Here is an 18,647-nt window from a genome sequence, read left to right on the forward strand (position 1 = left end):
TCTTGAGTGAAATGTATGGTCTTTGATATATTTCAAACTGTGATAGGAACAATGCATTGAATTTGAGTGGCTCCCTTCTTCAGTAATCATTCACACATCACATTACTGATCAGGCAAGTTTCATGTATTAATAAACAAACCAACTCAAACTACAATTGTGAACTTCTTCCATACAAACAATACAAATGTTTTGTATGTATAGGTACAATAGAGGTTTTGTGTGCTTTTTTTAAATTAAATATTGGCATCTTTTTAAAAAATACATTTATTTTTGAGAGAGAGAGAGAATGAGTGGAGGAAGAGCAGAGAGAGAAGGGGACAGAGGATCCGAAGTGGGCTCTGCACTGATAGCAGGGAGCCCGATGCAGGGCTAAAACTCATGAACCAAGAGATCATGACCTGAGCCTAAGTCCAATGCTCAACCAACTGAGCCATCCAGGTGCCCCTTAAATTAAATATTGGAATCTTAATTAATATATTGTTTTAAATAATACTTTTATCATTTGACATATCCTATATAATATGCTGCAAGGAATTAAATCTAACTACTTTCTTTTGAATATTTAATAAAACAATTAAAAATTATTTTCTTTACCCAATGATTTTAAAATGCCACTTTTGGAACTGCCATCTTCCAGCCATATGCCAAATGACCAACACAAATGGAAAGAGGAGAGATACCCACTGTGAGTTCTCTAGGCCTTTTATTTAATTTTATTTTATTTTTTGTTAATATTTATTTGTTTTTGTGAGAAAGGAGAGAGAGAGAGAGAGAGAGAGAGAGAGAGTGAGTGAGTGGAGGGGCAAAGAGAGGACAGAATCCAAAGCAGATTCCAGGCTCTGAGCTATCAGCACAGAGGCCAACAGGGGGCTCGAACTCATGGACCTTGAGTCATGGACCTGAGCCCAAGTTGGGCTCTTAACTGACTGAGCCACCCAGATGCTCCTGTTCTCTAGGCCTTTTAGAAAACATGGAGTTGTCAGGGCACCTGGGTGGATCAGTTGGTTAAGTGACTGACTCTTGGTTTTGGCTCAGGTCATGATCTCATGGTTTGTGGGATTGAGCCCCGTGTGGGGCTATGTGCTGACAACACGGAGCCTGCTTGGGATTCTCCCTGTCCCTCTTACTTCGCCTCTCTCTCTCTCAAAATAAATAAAAGAAATAAACTTAAAGAAAACATGAAGTTGTTCCTTTGGCCACATACATGTGAATCTGTGATACGATATTGTGGACATTAAAGAAATGGGCACTATTCAAAATGGAATGCCCCACAAATGTCACCCAGGCAAAACTGGAGGAGTCTACAGTGTTATCCAGCATGCTATTGGCATTGTCATAAACAAAGAAGTTAAAAGCAAGATTCTTGACCAGAGAATTAATGTGCATAGGGTGCCTATTAAGCACTCAAAGAGCTGAAATAACTTCCTGAACCATATGAAGGAAAATGATCAGAAAAAGGAGGAAGCCAAAGAGAAAGGTATTTGAGTTCAACTGAAGTGCCAGCCTGCCCCACCTAGAAAAGCACACTTTGTGAGCACCAATGGAAAGGAGCCTGAACTGCTGGAACCCATTCCCTATGAATTCATGCCATGATAAATGTAAAAAAATAAATAAAATATCTCAAGACTGTAAAAGAAATGCCACGTTCATCATAATAAGAACTTATATATAATTTGGTCTTTTTCCGGGCTTTCTATTCTATTTTATTAAATTATATATACTTGCATAAATCTTAATTATTCTAACCTTGTAATTATTTTAGAATAAAGCAGAGCAAGTGTCCCTTCATTATGCTTTTTCTTGATGACCTTCAGGGCTAGCTGGTAGTATTAGTGTTTCTGATGGAAGTAAGGAGTGGTGGAGTGACTTACTCAATATCATAAAGTGAAATTGTGGTGAATATAGCCCTGGGACCCAGGTTTCCTGCCTTTCATCATGGTGTTTTGTTTAGTAAAATCATTATTTTGCTTTGTTCTTTTGTAGGATTCTATCTTTCTGTAACTTGAATGATAGAACCAACATTCAATTCTCTTGCTTATCTGCTGCTGACCAAGAGGGTACAAAAACAGGAAACAGGAATATACACACACCTTTTACATGGAAATGGGTGATTTTTTCATCCCTGCCCCAGTTATATCACCCTAATCATTCTACAACACAAAAATGGTGCTGAAGTTTATATATAATGTAAATGTGTGCTTATTTCCCTTCCTGACTACAAAATCTCTGATCTATTTATTATCTTTATTTGATAGATGGAGAAACTAAGGCTGAACAAAGTTAAGGAAACTTTCAGAGGTTATTGCTAATTAGTGACAGCCAGAACTCCCATATAGTTTTATTTCAATGACTGTGCTCTTAACACTCAATGAATTCTCCCTATATATACATAGAGTTTTTCTGTGGTCCAGGTACTGGCTGGTTTAAACCTTAGCTGATACTGCCTATGCTGCATCATTAACATAGATATTCAAACAACCTAGGAGAATGACAATTCTGGTAATTATCTTTTTCACAATAGAACTCAATCTGGGAGACATATTTTATATTCCCCAAATACCAGGAGATGTAGCAATGAGAGCACAAAAAACAAGGTTGAGGGCAGAGCAGATTTCTTGATTATCTTCCACATGCCAGGTACTATGCTAAGCACTGTATGTATGGCATCTCATTTTACCATTTTCATCTATATTCCCTAAAGGAAACTATTTTAGAAACAAAGTTGTTTGCCCAAGGTTATGTAGCTATAAGTGGAGGCCTAACTGATACATCATTATTTTTTATGACCCTGAAACATTTTGTATTACATTTATCACGTTATCTTTCACTGCTCTTTTGTCACTGGTGGATGCTCAGTAGATATCTACTGGCTAGTGAGTCACAAAAATGGGGAAATTCATTTATTGTGCAAAGAATGGGCTACAAATTAGATGCTACTGAACAACAAAATATGAAGGTGTCCAGAAGATGGTGGGGTAAGAGGACCGTAAGCTCACATCATCCGATGCTTACAACTAGATATCACTCATATCCCAGTAAATAAACTGCAGAGCAATCTGAAGACTCCACAACTCCACAACTAAATGTAGAAAAGAAGCCACATCAAAGGGTTTAGGAAGGGCAGAAACTGGCCAGGAGCTGCATGCTGGAGGGAAGGAACTCTGGGGCATGGAGAGCTGAAATCCCCAGGAAGCCCACAGGGGAAAAACAAGTCCCCAAGATGTCTGGTTTTGAAAACCACAGGGTATGAATTCTGTGAGTTTCTATAACCAACAGGATTTGGAGCTTGGAGCTTTAAAAGTCAGCTGACTCAGCACTGAGCTAGCCTGGAAAGCCAGTGATACCTGGGTCCCCACCCTTAAAGAGACCACAGCCCAAAAGAGGTAACATAGAATCTATAGCACAACGACTGGGGCAAACTGGAGGGTGATCTGTTTATAAGTGTTTCAGAGCATGCTGGGGGACTTTACCTGGAACAATGGTGCTGGCAGTCACCATTTTCCTCCCCAGCTCCCCAGCATAAACACAGAGCCACCTGCAGGAGGCACAGACACTTGTTACCCAACCTGCTAACGGTGTGCCTGAGCACTCACCCACTCCAAGCCTGCTGGCCTTGGCCTTGGGCTCAGCGCAAGTCTTTTTAACACTAGGTGCCCTGCACAACACCTGCCTCTGCATGCCAAGGTGTCAGCAACCATCATGATTTGGGGGATCCTGGCTAGGACTAGTGACTCAGCACAAATTTTGCTAATGCTGTGTATGCTTTGCTCAGGCACTGCACACCCATGTCTGCCACCACACCCACTAACAAACGTGCACCATGCCCCTGACTGTAGCAGTGCTCAAAGGATTAAGCCTAGATCTAGCAGCTCAGTGAAAATTTTGTTAAAACCTCTGTCCTGCTCTCCAGCCCTCCTGTGGTCAAAACCCCTCAGAGCTGGCCTGCCTGGGTCTCACTAACAACACAGAGAGCAAGCACAGCCCATAATAGGCAGGGAGTCAGTACAGAAGTCTGGACTGAAAGGAAAAGTGACTCAGATGCAATATCAGGACACAACACACACAGGAGACTCCCCTGAAGTGCCAGGTTATGGTGAATAAGGGACACTGCACTGCAAGGCCCTACAGGACCTCTTCTTCATAAAGCCACTACTTTCTAGAGTAGAAGACATAGCTGACTTTCCTAACACAGGGAAACAGAGAGGTAGATAAAGTGAGACAGAGAAATATGTCCCAAATGAAAGAACACAACAAAATCACAGGAAGAGATCTAAGTGAACCAGAAATAAGTGGTATGCCTGATAGAGAATTTAAAGTAATGATTATAAAGATACTGGACTTCAGAAAAAGGTGAATGACATCAGAGATAAGAAATAACATATCAGAGATGAAGAACTCAATAAGTAAAATTAAAAATAAAATATATGGAATAAGTAGTAACACACAGGACAAGAGGAATATAACAGTGACCTGGAGGATAGAGTAATGGAAACCAATCAAGCTAAACAAATGAGAGACATATAATGCATAATGAGAACAGGCTCAGAGAACTTAGTGACTCCATCAAGAATAATAACATTCTCATCATAAGGATCCCAGAAGGAGAAGAAAAAGAAAGGGGGGCAGAATATGTATTTGAAGAAATAATAGCTGACAATTTCCAAATCTGGGGAAGGAAACAGAGATTCAGATTCAGGTAGAGATTTCCCAACAAATCCAACCTAAGGAGGTCCATACCAAGACACATAGTAATTAAAATGGCAAAAAAAATAGTGATAAAGAATTTTAAAAGTTGCAAGAGAAAATATGACAGTTACATACAAAGAAAAGCTCCATAAACCTATCAGCTGATTTTTCAGCAAAAACTTTGCAGGCCAAAAAGGAGTAGCATGATATATTCAAAGTACTGAAAGGGAAATCTGCAGCCAAGAATACTGTATCTAGCAAGGCTGTCATTCAAATAGAAAGAGAGATAGAGTTTCTCAAACAAACAAAAACCAAAGGAGTTCATGATGAGCAAACTACCACTGTTAAGAAATATTAAAGGGGACTCTTTTTTTTATTTTTTTAATATTTATTTATTTTTGAAAGAGAGCAAGGGAGGGGCAGAGAGAGAGGGAGAGACAGACTCTGAAGTTAGCTCCAGGCTCTGAGCTGTCAGAACAGAGCCTGACACAGGCCTTGAACCCAGAAACCACAAGATCATGATCTGAGCTCAAGTCTGATGTTTAACTGAGTGAGCTACCCAGGTGCCCCTTAAAGGGGACTCTTTGAATGTGGTACAGTAGACATTGAATGGAAAGGAAATACCATAATTGAGAGTGTGAAAATTAAAACAACACAAAATCAGTAAAAGTATTTCTGTAAAAATCATGCATGAGATTCATAAGATAAAAGGATGTAAAATATTCCAAACATCTGAGACATGGAGGGGAGAGGAATAAAGAATGAGTTCAGATTAAGTGACCATCAGCTTAATGGTCTGACTACTATTTGCACAAGATGTTATGTATAAAACAAATGGTAACCAGAAATCAAAATACTAATAGACACACAAAAGATAAAGAAAAAGAATCCAAGTATATCGCTAAAGAAAGCCAAACAATCATTAGCAGAAATAAATGATATAGAAACTACAAAAATAAAAGAACAGATCAATGAAACCAGGAGCTGGTTCTTTGAAAAGATCAACAAAATTGATAAACCTATAGCCAGACTCATCAGAGAGAGAGAGAGAGAGAGAGAGAAGAGAGAGGACTCGGATAAACAAAATCACAAATGAAAGAGTAGAAACAACAACCAACACCACAGAAATTATAAACAATTGTAAGAGAATATTATGAAGAACCATATGCCAGCAAATTAGACAATGTAAAAAAATGGATAAATTCCTAGAAACACATAACCTACAAAAACCAAAGCAGGAAGAAATAGAACATTTGAACAGACCAATTACCAGCACGGAGATTGAGTTAGTACTACAAAAATTTCCCAGCAAACAGAAGTCCAAGACTAGAGGGCTTCACAGGTGAATTCTACCAAACATTTAATGAAGAGTTAATACCTATTCATCTCAAACAATTCCCTAAAATAGAAGGGAATTTTGTAAATTCATTCTATGGGGCCAGTATCACCCTGGTATCAAAACCAGATAAAGATACGACAATAAAAGGGAACTGTAGTCCAATATCTCTGATGAACATAGATGCAAAAATCCTCAACAAAATACTGGCAAACAGAATCCAACAATACATTTTAAAAATCATTCACCAAGATTGAGTGGGATTTATTCCTGGGATGCAAGTTTGGTTAAATATTTGCAAATTAATCAGCATGATACATCACATCAATAAAAGAAAGGATAAAACCCATATGAGGGGTGCCTGGGTGGCTCAGTCGGTAAAGCATCCAACTCTTAATTTTGGCTCAGGTCATGATCCCAGGGTCATGGGATTGAGCCCCACGCTGACTGTGGCCCTATTTGAGATTCTCTCTCTTGTTCCCTCTATCCCTTTCTCCCACTCTCTCTCCCTAAAAATAAATAAAAAATAAAAATAAAAACCATATGATCATGTCAATAGACAGAAAAAGCATTTGACAAAGTAAACGACCATTCATGGTAAGAGCCCTCCACAAAGTAGGTTTAAAGGGAACATACCTCAACATAATAAAAACCATATATGAAAAACCCATGGTGAACGACATCCTCAATGGGGAAAAACTGAGAGCTTTCCTCCTAAGGTCAGGAACAAGACAAAGATGTCCATCTTCACTACTTTTATTCAGCATACTATTGGAAGTCCTAGCCACAGCAATTAGAAAACAACAACAACAACTAAATAAATAAATAAATAAATAAACTAATATAATAAAATAACTAATAATAAATAATAAATAATAAACTAATAATAAAATAAACTAACTAACTAACTAAATAAATAAATAAAGATACCCAAATTGGTAAGGAAGAAGTAAAACCTTCACCATTTGCAGGTGACATGATACTATATAGAAAACCCTAAAGACTCCAGCAAAAAAAAAACTACCAGAACTGATGGATGAATTCAGTGCAGTCATAGGATAAAATCAGTGTGCAGAAATCTTTTGCATCTCCATACATTAATAATGAAGCAGCAGAAAGAGAAATTAAGAAAACAATCTCATTTATAATTACACCAAAATAATAAGATACCTAAGAATAAACCTAAAAAGACATGAAAAGACCTGTACTCTGAAAACTAAAACATTGATGAAAGAAATTGAAGATACCACAAAGAAATGAGAAGACATTCCATGATCATGGATTGGAAGACCAAATACTATCAAAATGTCTGTACTACTCAAAGCAATCTACACATTTAATGCATTCCCTATCAAAATACCAATATCATTTTTCACAGAACTACAACAAACAATCCCAAAATTTACATGGAACCACAAAAGACCCTGAATAGCCAAAGCAATTTTGAAAATGAAAAGCAAAGCTGGAATTCCAGATTTCACAATTCCAGATTTCAAGTTATATTACAAAGCTGTAGTAATCAAAACAGTATGGTACTGGCACAAAAATAAACACATAGATTAATAGAACAGAATAGAAAACCCAGAAATAAACCCACAATTATTTGGTCAACTAATCTTTGACAAAGCAGAAAAGACTATCCAATGATAAAAACTCAGTCTCTACAATAAATGACGCTGGGAAAACTGATTAGGTACATGGAAAAGAATAAAACTGGTCCACTTTCTTACACTATACACAAAAATAAACTCAATGGATTACACACCTAAATGTGACACCTGAAACCATAAACATTCTACAAGAGAACAACAGAAAATAATTTCTCTGACATGGGCCATAACAAATCTCTCTGTATATGTCTTTTGAGGCAAGGAAAACAAAAGCAAAATTGACTGTTGGGACTATAGCAAAATAAAAATCTTCTGTACAGTGAAGGAAACAATCAACAAAACAAAACGGCTACCTCCTGAAGGGAAACAATATTTGCAAATGACATAACTAATAAAGGGTTAGTATCCAAAATATAAAAGGAACTTACACAACTTAATACCCCCAAAGTATTCCAATTTAAAAATGAGCAGAAGACATGAACATTTATCAAGAGAAGACATCCAGATAACCAACAGACACATAAAAAGATGCTCAACATCACCCATCATCAGGGAAATGCAAATCAAAACTACAGTGAGATCTCACCTCACATCTGTCGGAATGACTAAAATCAAAAACACAAGAAACAACAAGTGTTGACAAAGACGTGGAGAAAAGGAACCCTCCTGCACTGTTGGCAGGAATGCAAACTGAGGCAGCCACTGTAAAAAATAGTATAGAGATTATAGTGATTCCTCAGAAAGTTAAAAATAGAATGGACATATGATCCAGTAATCATATTACTGGGTATCTACCACCAAGATAATAAAAGCGCTAATTTGTAGGCATACATGCACCTCTGTGTTTATAGCAGCATTATTTACAATAGCCACATTATGGAATCAGTCCATGGGTAGATGAATGGGTAAAGAAGATGTGGTATATATGTAATGCTAAATGAAATAAGTCAATCAGACAAAGACAGATACCATATGATTTCACTTATGTGTCAAATTTAAGAAACAAAACAAATGAGTGAAGGAAAAAGAGAGAGAGGTTGAGAGAGACAAACCAAGAAACATAGAAAAAAATAATGGATATCTGAGGGGGGGGGTTGGGTGGATGGATGGGTGAAATAAGTGATGGAGATTAGGAGTGTGCATGTGGTGATGAGCACTGGGTGATGTATGGAACTGTTGAATCACTATATTCTAAACCTGAAATGAATATAACAGTGTATATTAACTATACAGCAATAATAATAATAATAATAATAATAACAACTAAAACACTTATACCTTATAAATAAATACATAAATAAATAAACAAATAAATAAATAGCAAAATAACCTAAGATTTTTTTCTCCTTTTCCCACAGTTTCCCAAAATAGGCAAAAAATCCAAATGTGGATTTTTTTTGCCAATTATACTCATATTAACTCTCCCATCTAACTTTAAAACATCTGCTTCAAGAGGAGTGACTTGAAAATAACGTGAGGCAAAGGAAAAGATTAAAAAAAAAATTACCTCTGAGAAAAGAAGAATGGTCAGAACGTAATTTCCTCTCAAAACCTGGTGATAATAAAGTGGAAAACTCACAGAAAGCATGCAGCATTCCCTGGTTAATGGTGATTTTCCCTAATTCCCTAGAAGAAAGGGGATTCTTATTTTAGGTGACCTTTGTATTCTACTTGCATTAATGGAGCTCAATAAATAACATTAGTAATAAGAGCTAATAGGGACGTTGCACTCCTCAATGCTCCTTCCTTTCTTTCTATCAATATATCAGAGTAAAAGTTGAATGTAACTTTCCTTTTGTTTTGTTAAACTGTTTCATCCATAATTAAAATAATTCTTTGGCTTTAACAGAGCTCCTTCCTTCCTTCCTTCCTTCCTACCCTGCTGAGAAAGCAAAAGTGCTTGCGTAGCTGGGATCTTGTGGGTCTTCACAACACTCCAGGACCACTGGGAAGTCTACCTGATCTCATCCTACTTTGGACCTGTAAAAGGGAATTGACTCACTCAATGTCTTGTCATTGGCAATGCCTCTGGCTATAAGACCTAGGAAACTCTTCTGACCCTTACTGCAACATCTTTCCCAGCAGATTTATCACTGTGTTTCTTGTAATAATATATTGTCTTTATGGGGCTCAGAATACCAGACAACAAACTTATGTGCACACTATAATGGCAATGGCACAGACATTTGCACTCATAGATCTTCTGATCCTCACTCCAGTTGCTGTCCCTGCAACCTCATGGCATGGATCTTGTGTAGGATCTTGTTTCTCTAGGGCTTAGAGGATGTCACAGATACCCAACTCATGTGCATGCTTCAGATTCACCTGGAGCAGCAGTTCTCAAACTTTTGGTCTCAGGAGACTTTTGCATTTTAAAAAATTATTCAGGACCCCAAAGAGTTTATATGTAAGTTTTATATATATATCATATTATTAACTAAAAGTGAGAAAAATATAAATGTTTAAAATAACCTTGGGAAACATCTGCAAATAAACTCACCATCTATTCTAACAGTCTTTTCCTATGCATATATATATTCTGTTTCTCAGAAATAATTGGATTAACCTGTTTTATAAGAAATGCTAAAGTGAGCTATTCAAGTAGAAATAAAAGAATGCTAATTAACGTCATAAAATGTATGAATGTAGATGTAAAACTCACCAGTAAGTGTAAATATATAGTCAGTCAATTCTCTAATAATTTAATAGTGATGTGTAATACTTTTTTTTACTTTATATATTTATTTTATATAATTTACATCTAAGTACATGGTGCAACAAAGATTTCAGGTGTACATTCCTTAAGGCCCCTTGCCCATTTAGCCCATCCCCTCCTCCCATAATCCCTCCAGTACCCTCTGTTTCTTCTCCATATTTAAGAGTCTCTTATGTTTTTTCCCCCTCCCTGTTTTTATATTATTTTTCTTTCCCTTCCCTTATGGCCATCTGTTCTCTGTCTTAAAGTACTCATATGACTGAAGTCATATGATATTTGTCTTTCTGACTAATTTTGCTTAGCATAATACCCTCCAGTTCCATACACGTAGTTGCAAATGGCAAGATTTCATTCTTTTTGATTGCCAAGTAATACTCCATTGTATATATGTACCACATCGTTTTTACCCATTCATCCATTGATGGACATTTGGGCTCCTTCCATCTTTGGCTATTGTTGATAGTGCTGCTATAAACATTGGTGTGCATGTGTCCCTTTGTAACAGCATACCTGTATCCCTTGGATAAATACCTAGTAGTGCAATTGCTGGGTCGTAAGGTAGTTCTATTTTTAATTTTTTGAGGAACCTCCATACTGTTTTCCAGAGGGGATGTATCAGTCTGCATTCCCACCAGCAGTGCAAAAGAGATCCTCTTTCTTTGCATCCTCGCCAACATCTATTGTTGCCTGGGTTGTTAATGTTAGCTATTCTTACAGGTGTGAGGTGGTAGCTCATGGTGGTTTTGATTTGTATTTCCCAGACGATGAGTGATGTTGAGCATTTTTTCATGTGTTGGTTGGCCAACTGGATGTCTTGTTTGGAGAAGTGTCTATTCATGTCTTTTGCCCATTTATTCACTGGATTGTTTTTAGAGTACTGAGTTTGATAAGTTCTCTATAGGTTTTGGATACTAACCCTTTATCTGATATGTCATTTGCAAATATCTTCTCTCATTCCATCGGTTGCCTCTTAGTTTTGCTGATTGTTTCCTTTGCTGTGCAGGAGTTTTTTATTTTGATGAGGTCCCAATAGTTCATTTTTGCTTTTGTTTCCCTTGCCTCCGGAGACGTGTTGAGTAAGAGGTTGCTGCGGCTGAGTTCAAGGAGGTTTTTACCTTCTTCCTCCTCTAGGATATTGATGGCTTTCTGTCTTACTTTTAGGTATTTCATCCATTTTGAGTTTATTTTTGTGTATGATGTGAGAAAGTGGTCCAGGTTCATTTTTCTGCATGTCACTGTACAGTTTTCCCAGAACCATTTGCTGAAGGACTGTCTTTATTCCATTGGATATCCTTTCCTGCTTTGCCAAAGATTAGTTGGCCATACATTTGTGGGTCCATTTCTGGGTTCTCTATTCTGTTCCATTGATCTGAGTGTCTGTTCTTGTACCAGTACCATATTGTCTTGATGATTACAACCTTATAATACAGCTTGAAGTCCAGGATTGTGATGCGTCCAGCTTTGGTTTCCTTTTTCAAGATTGATTTTGCTATTTGGGGTCTTTTCTGGTTCCATACAAATTTTAAGATTGTTTTTTTTTTTTCTAGCTCTGTGAAGAATGCTGGTGTTATTTTGATAGGTATTGCATTGAATATGTAGACTGCTCTGGGTAGTATTGACATTTTAACAATATTTGTTCTTCCTATCCAGAAGCATAGAATATGTTTCCCTTTTTTTCTGTGTGTGTGTATCTTCTTCAATTTCTTTCATAACCTTTCTACAGTTTTCAGTGTATAATTTTTCACCTCTTTGGTTAGATTTATTCCCAGGTATTTTATGTCCTAGGAATTTTGTGTCTTTTGGTGCAATTGTAAATGGGATTGATTTATTGATTTCTCTTTCTGTTGCTTTATTATTAGTATGTAGGAATGAAACGGATTTCTGTGCATTGATTTATATCCTGTGACTTTGCTGAATTTATGGATCAATTCTAGCAGTTTTTCGGTGGAATCTTTTGGATTTTCCATATAGAGTATCATGTCATCTGTGAAGAGTGAAAGTTTGACCTCCTCCTGGCCAATTTGGATGTGTTTTATTTCTTTGTGTTGTCTGATTGCTGAGGCTAAGACTTCCAATACTATGTTGAATAACAGTGGCGAGAGTGGACATCCCTGTTTTCTTCTTGAACTTAGGGAGAAATCTCTGTTTTTCCCCATTGAGGATGATATTAGCAGTGGGTCTTTCATATATGGCTTTTATCTTCAGGTATGATCCTTCTATCCCTCCTTTCTTGAGGGTTTTTATCAAGAAAGGATGCTGTATTTTGTCAAATGCTTTCTCTGCATCTATTGAGAGGATCATGTGGTTCTTGTCCTTCCTTTTATTGATGTGATGAATCACGTTGTTTTGCTAATATTGGACCAACCCTGAATCCCAGGTGTAAATCCAGCTTGGTCGTTGTGAATAATTTTTGAATGCATTGTTGGATCCGGCTGGCTAGTATCTTGTTGAGGATTTTTGCATCCATATTCATCAGGGAAATTGGTCTGTAGTTCTCCTTTTTTTTTTTTAATTTTTTAAACGTTTATTTATTTTTGAGACAGAGAGAGACAGAGCACAAACGGGGGAGGGTCAGAGAGAGGGAGACACAGAATCTGAAACAGGCTCCAGGCTCTGAGCTGTCAGCACAGAGCCTGACGCGGGGCTCGAACTTGCAGACCGCGAAATCATGACCCGAGCCAAAGTCGGCTGCTTAACCGACTGAGCCACCCAGGTGCCCCTGTAGTTCTCGTTTTTAGTGGAGTCTAAATCTCCACTAAAGGTAATGCTGGCTTCATAGAAAGAGTTTGGAAGTTTTCCTTCCATTTCTATTTTTTGGAACACATTCAAGAGAATAGGTGTTAACTCTTCTTTAAATGTTTGGTAGAATGCCCATGGAAAGCCATCTGGCCCTGGACTTGCGTTTTTTGGGAGACTGTTGGTTATTAATTTGATTTCTTTACTGGTTAAGGGACTGCCCAAATTTTCTATTTCTTCTTGTTTCAGTTTTGGTAGTGTATATGTTTCTAGGAATTTGTCCATTTCTTACAGATTGCCCATTTTATTGGCGTATAATTGATTATAATATTTTCTTATTATTGTTTCTATTTCTGCTGTGTTGGTTGTGATCTCTCCTCTTTCATTCTTGATTTTATTTATTTGGGTCCTTTCTTTTTTCTTTTTGGTCAAACTGGCTAGGGGGTTATCAATTTTGTTAATTCCTTCAAAGAAGCAGCTTCTGGTTTTACTGGTCTGTTCTAGTGGGTTTTTTTTTTTGTTTGTTTGTTTCGATAGCATTGATTTATGCTGTAATCTTTATTATTTCCTGTCTTCTGCTGGTTTTGAGTTTTATTTGCTGTTCTTTTTCCAGCTCTTTAAGGTACAAGGTTAGGTTGTATATCTGAGATCTTTCTTCCTTCTTTAGGAAGGCCTGGATTGTCATATACTTCCCTCTTATGACCACCTTTGCTGCTTCCCAGAGGTTTTGGACTGTGGTGTTATCATTTTCATTGGCTTATATGTACTTTTAAATTTCCTCTTTAACTTCTTGGTTAACCCATTCATTCTTTAGTAGGATGTTTTTTAGTCTCCAAGTATTTGTTTTCTTTCCACATTTTTTTCTTGTGGTTGATTTCAAGTTTCATAGAGTTATGGTCTGAAAATATGCACGGTATGATCTTGAACTTTTTGTACTTGTTGAGGGCTGATTTGTGTCACAGTATGTGGTCTATTATGGAGAACGTTCCGTGTGCACTGGAGAAACATGTATGTTCTGCTGCTTTAGGATGAAATGTTCTGAATATATCTGTTAAGTCCATCTGGTCCAGTGTGTCATTCAAAGCCATTGTTTCTTTGTTTATTTTCTATTTAGATGATCTGTCCATTGGTGTAAGTGGGGTGTTGAAGTCCCCTACTATTATGGTATTATTTTCAGTGAGTTTATTTATGTTTGTGATTAATTGATTCATATATTTGGATGCATTCACATTTGGTGCATAAATGTTTACAAATGTTAGATCTTCTTGGTAGATACACCCCTTAATTACAATGTAATGCCCTTCTTCATCTCTTGTTACTGTCTTTATTGTAAAGTCTGTATTGTCTGATGTAAGTATGGCTACTCTGGCTTTCTTTTGTTCACCATTAGCATGATAGATTGTTCTCCATCCCCTTAATTTCAATCTGAAAGCATCTAGGTCTAAAGTGGTTCTCTTGTAAACAGCATATAGATGGATCTTGTTTTCTTACCTATTCTGTTACCCTATGTCTTTTGATTGGAGCAGTGAGTCCATTGACGTTTAGAGTGAGTACTAAGTACTTTTAAAGCTGAATAATATTTCATTGTATGTATATACCACGTTTTATTTATTCATCTGTCAATTGACACTTGGGTTGCTTCCACCTCTTGGCTACTGTGAATAATTGTCCTATAAATATGGGTGTACAAAAACCTGAATGAATCACTGTTTTCAGTTCCTGAGGGTATATACCCAGAATGAAATCACTGGATCATATGGTAATTCTATGTTTAACTTTTTGAGGAACTGCCATACTATTTCTCACAGCCACTGCACACTTTTAAATTCCAACCAGCAAAGCACAAGTTTTCCAATTTCTCCACACAATCATCAAAACTTATTTCCTATTTTTGTCCTTAATAATGGCTATCCTAATGGGTTTGAAGTGATGTCTCATTATGGTTTCAATTTCCATTTTCCTAAGGATTAGTGATGTTGAGTATCTTTTGTTGAGTATTTGGAGAAATGTGTATTCAAGTCATTTCCTCATTTTTTAACTAAGTTGTTTATTTTTACTGTTGTTGTTGAATTGTAGGAGCTATTTATATATTCTGGATATTAATATTTTACCAGATATATGATTTGCAAATACTTTCTCCCATTCCATAGGTTGCTTTTTCTCTCTCTGTTCATGGTGTTCTTTTGTAGACAAAAGTTTTAATTTTGATGAAGTACAATTGATCTATGTTTTCTTTTGTTTCCTCTGCTCTTGTTGTCTTGTACAAGAAATCATTGCCAAATCCAATACCATGATGCTTTCCCCTTATGTTTTTTTTTTGTGTTTAGTTTCATAATTTTAGTTCTTACATTTAAGTCTAATGCATTGTGAGTTAATTTTTGTATATGGTGTAAGGTAGAGGCAGAACTTTATTCTTTTGTATATGAACATCCAGTTTTCAAAAACCATTTGAAGAAAAGACTATCTGTTATTCATTGAATGATATTGGCACTATTGTTGAAACTAATTAACCATATATGTAAGGGTTTATTTCTGGACTCTACTCAATTCCATTGGTCTGTATGTCTGTCTTTATGCTGGTGCCACACGGTTCTGATTACTATAGCTTTGTAGTAACTTTTGAAATCAGGAAGTCTGAGTCTTCCAACTTTCCTCTATTCTTTCAGGATTACTTTGGCTATTCAGGGTCCTTTGATATTCCATTGAAAGGGCAGGCCTATGCCAGCGGACTCCATCTTGTTCTGTGTCCTTCACCTTGACCACACCTCCTCCCCTTGAGTAACCCCCAACCCTCACCTGCCTAACAGGACTCGGACCCTTCCCCAGCCAATCGGCTGAGGCCATAGCCATTACCTCACCAACTGCCCCTAGGCCCCAATAAAACCTTTGTCCTTTTGAAACTCGCTCTCTCTCCCCGGTATCTCACCACTGCGTCGGTGCAGGTAGGGGATTGAGCTCGAGCTAGCTCGAATAAAGGCTCTTTTGCTTTTACATCGGACTCGGCTCCCTGGCGGTATTTGGGGATCACGAATTCTGGGCATAACATTTGGGGGCTCAGCCCGGGATCCCCAAGACCCCCGAGGGACCCCCGACCCGGAGAGCCTGACTGGCCATGGTTAGTGTCTGTCTGTTTGTTCTGTCTTTTCTGTGCGAGCTCATTTCTGGAATTCTGGTAGTGCCTGATGCGGTCTAAGTGGACGCACTGGAGGACCATGGGCCAGGAGTTTCGGAAGATGTTCCGATCCTCCCTTCTGGAGGGACGTGGAATCCCCTCAAAGGTCTGAGACGAGGCGGGTCGCTCCCACTGGTCGGCGTGAGGCCGTCGTCATTGGAGGGATGTGGAATCCCCTCATCGGTTTTGGAGGGACGTGGAATCCCCTCAAATGTCTAAGCTAGCTCTCAGTTTTGCTTCCATGGAGTTGGAAGACTTTCTAGGGGCCCTCTGTCTGTTTTTGTGTTTCTCTGTTTTGTTCTGTGGACTTACTGGACGGACGTTATGGGACAGACTCAGACTACTCCTCTAAGTATTATGATTGATCACTTTAAGGATGTGAGGGGAAGAGCTAACAACCTCAGTGTGGAAGTCTGAAAGGGTCGGTGGCAGTTTTTTTGTTCTAGTGAGTGGCCAACTTTCAATGTCGGATGGCCACCAGAGAGGACCTTCGACCTCCCTACTATCCACCGAGTCAGGAGTATCATCTCTCGGCCTAAGACGGGCCATCTTGATCAGCTCCTTTACATTATCACTTGGCAGGACCTTGTAGAAGACCCACCCACTTGGCTTAAGCCCTTCCTAGCTCCGCTCCCTCCAGAGCCAAAACCCATTCTTGCTTTGCAGGGGACAAAGAAGAGGAAAAGTCTTACCCAGCCTTCAGCACCCCTCTACCCTGTCCTACAGGGGGGTACTGAAGAAGAATTAATTTTTCCTCCCCCGTATAACCCCTCTAGGATGCCGGAAGAACACCATCCTCCCCCTCCGGGGGAGGCAGACGCTGTTCCAAGAGCGGGAGGTGGAAATGCTCCAGTGGGAAGCCCCCCCTTTACCAGACAAAGGGCTCAGAGGGAGCAATCCGCCTCCGCCACCGACTCCACTATTCTGCCCCTGCGAGCCACCGGACCCCCAGACGCGGAGGGGAATCAACCCCATCACTATTGGCCTTTCGCCACTAGTGACCTCTACAATTGGAAAGCTCAGAATCCTAAGTTTTCCAAGAAACCGGCAGGGCTTATTGATTTATTAGACTCTGTTCTTTTTACCCATCAGCCCACGTGGGACGATTGCCAGCAGCTTTTGCAGGTCCTGTTCACCACTGAAGAAAGAGAAAGAATCCTCAATGAGGCCCGAAAACTAGTTCCGGGCACAGACGGGAGTCCCACCACCAACCAGGCTCAGATAGATGCCTCCTTCCCCTTAACTCGGCCCCAGTGGGATTTCAACACGGCAGAAGGTAAGGAGAGGCTCCGCGTCTACCGCCAGACTCTAATGGGGGGGTCTCCGAATGGCTGCTAGAAAGCAAACCAATTTGGCCAAGGTAGGAAATGTACAACAGGGAAAAGATGAATCTCTGGCTGCCTTTTTAGAACAGATCATGGAGGCATTCCGTACCTATACCCCCATGGATCCAGAGGCTCCGGAAAGCAAGGCAGCTGTTATCATGGCCTTTGTAAACCAATCGGCCATAGACATTAGGAGAAAATTACAGAAAATAGATAGACTAGGAGAAAAAAGTCTGCAGGACTTACTGGTGGTAGCCTAAAAGGTATATAACAACCGGGAGCCTCCTGAGGACAAGCAGGCTCGCACCATGGCGGCTGCCAGCAGTAAGCAGACTCGAGACCTGGCCAGAATACTACTAGTTACCACTGTTGACTTCCCCGAGGAATGAGACTGCCGTCTCCAGCAGCTGGCAGACGACGCAAGAAAAGGTAAAAGAACCACCAAGGGGGGGAAGCAGAGGCTGCAGAAGGATCAGTGCGCATACTGCAAGGAGATAGGGCATTGGGCCCGAGATTGTCCAAAAAGGGCCGGCGGGAAGGGAAGCAAGACTGATGGAGTAAAAGTCCTAGAGCTAGATAAACTAAGTGATTAGGGGAGTCGGGGTTTGGACCCTCTCCCCGAACCCAGGGTAACTCTTAAAGTGGAGGGGACCCCTGTTGACTTCCTTGTCGACACCGGAGCACAACATTCGGTCCTCCGCACCCCACAAGGAAAACTAGCCAGCAAGAAGTCCTGGGTACAAGGAGCAACTGGTATGAGCCAGTATTCATGGACTACCCGAAGAACAGTAGATTTGGGGACGGGCCGGGTATCCCACTCCTTTATGGTAATACCAGAATGCCCCTACCCGCTGTTAGAAGGGGACTTACTGACCAAGATTGGAGCTCAGATAACTTTCAGACAAGGGGGGCCTCAGGTCACCGATGGCAAGGGCCACCCCATCCAGGTCCTGACCATGAAACTGGAGGATGAATACCTCCTCCACCAGGAGGCGCTCCCGAGAGAGGATAATATAGACAGATGGCTACAAGAATTCCCCTCGGTTTGGGCAGAGACGGGGGGGG

At 39.3% G+C, this 18,647-nt stretch overlaps 2 protein-coding genes across 2 annotated transcripts in view; both read left to right on the forward strand.

Annotated features, from left to right (window-relative positions):
- The window catches only part of LOC125931353 (nuclear RNA export factor 2-like), a 328,062-nt gene that overhangs the window by 165,493 nt on the left and 143,922 nt on the right, over positions 1 to 18,647 (forward strand). The window lies entirely within an intron of this gene.
- Positions 15,546 to 18,647, forward strand: part of LOC125931863 (uncharacterized) — a 9,717-nt gene continuing 6,615 nt past the window's right edge. The window contains 2 exon segments of the mRNA XM_049644128.1: positions 15,546 to 17,571; positions 17,573 to 18,639. Coding sequence (XP_049500085.1) covers positions 16,582 to 17,571; positions 17,573 to 18,639 — 2,057 coding nt within the window. The 5' untranslated portion in view covers positions 15,546 to 16,581.

This window comes from Panthera uncia, chromosome X, assembly GCF_023721935.1.
Source record: "Panthera uncia isolate 11264 chromosome X, Puncia_PCG_1.0, whole genome shotgun sequence".
NCBI classification, from domain to species: Eukaryota; Metazoa; Chordata; class Mammalia; order Carnivora; family Felidae; genus Panthera; species Panthera uncia.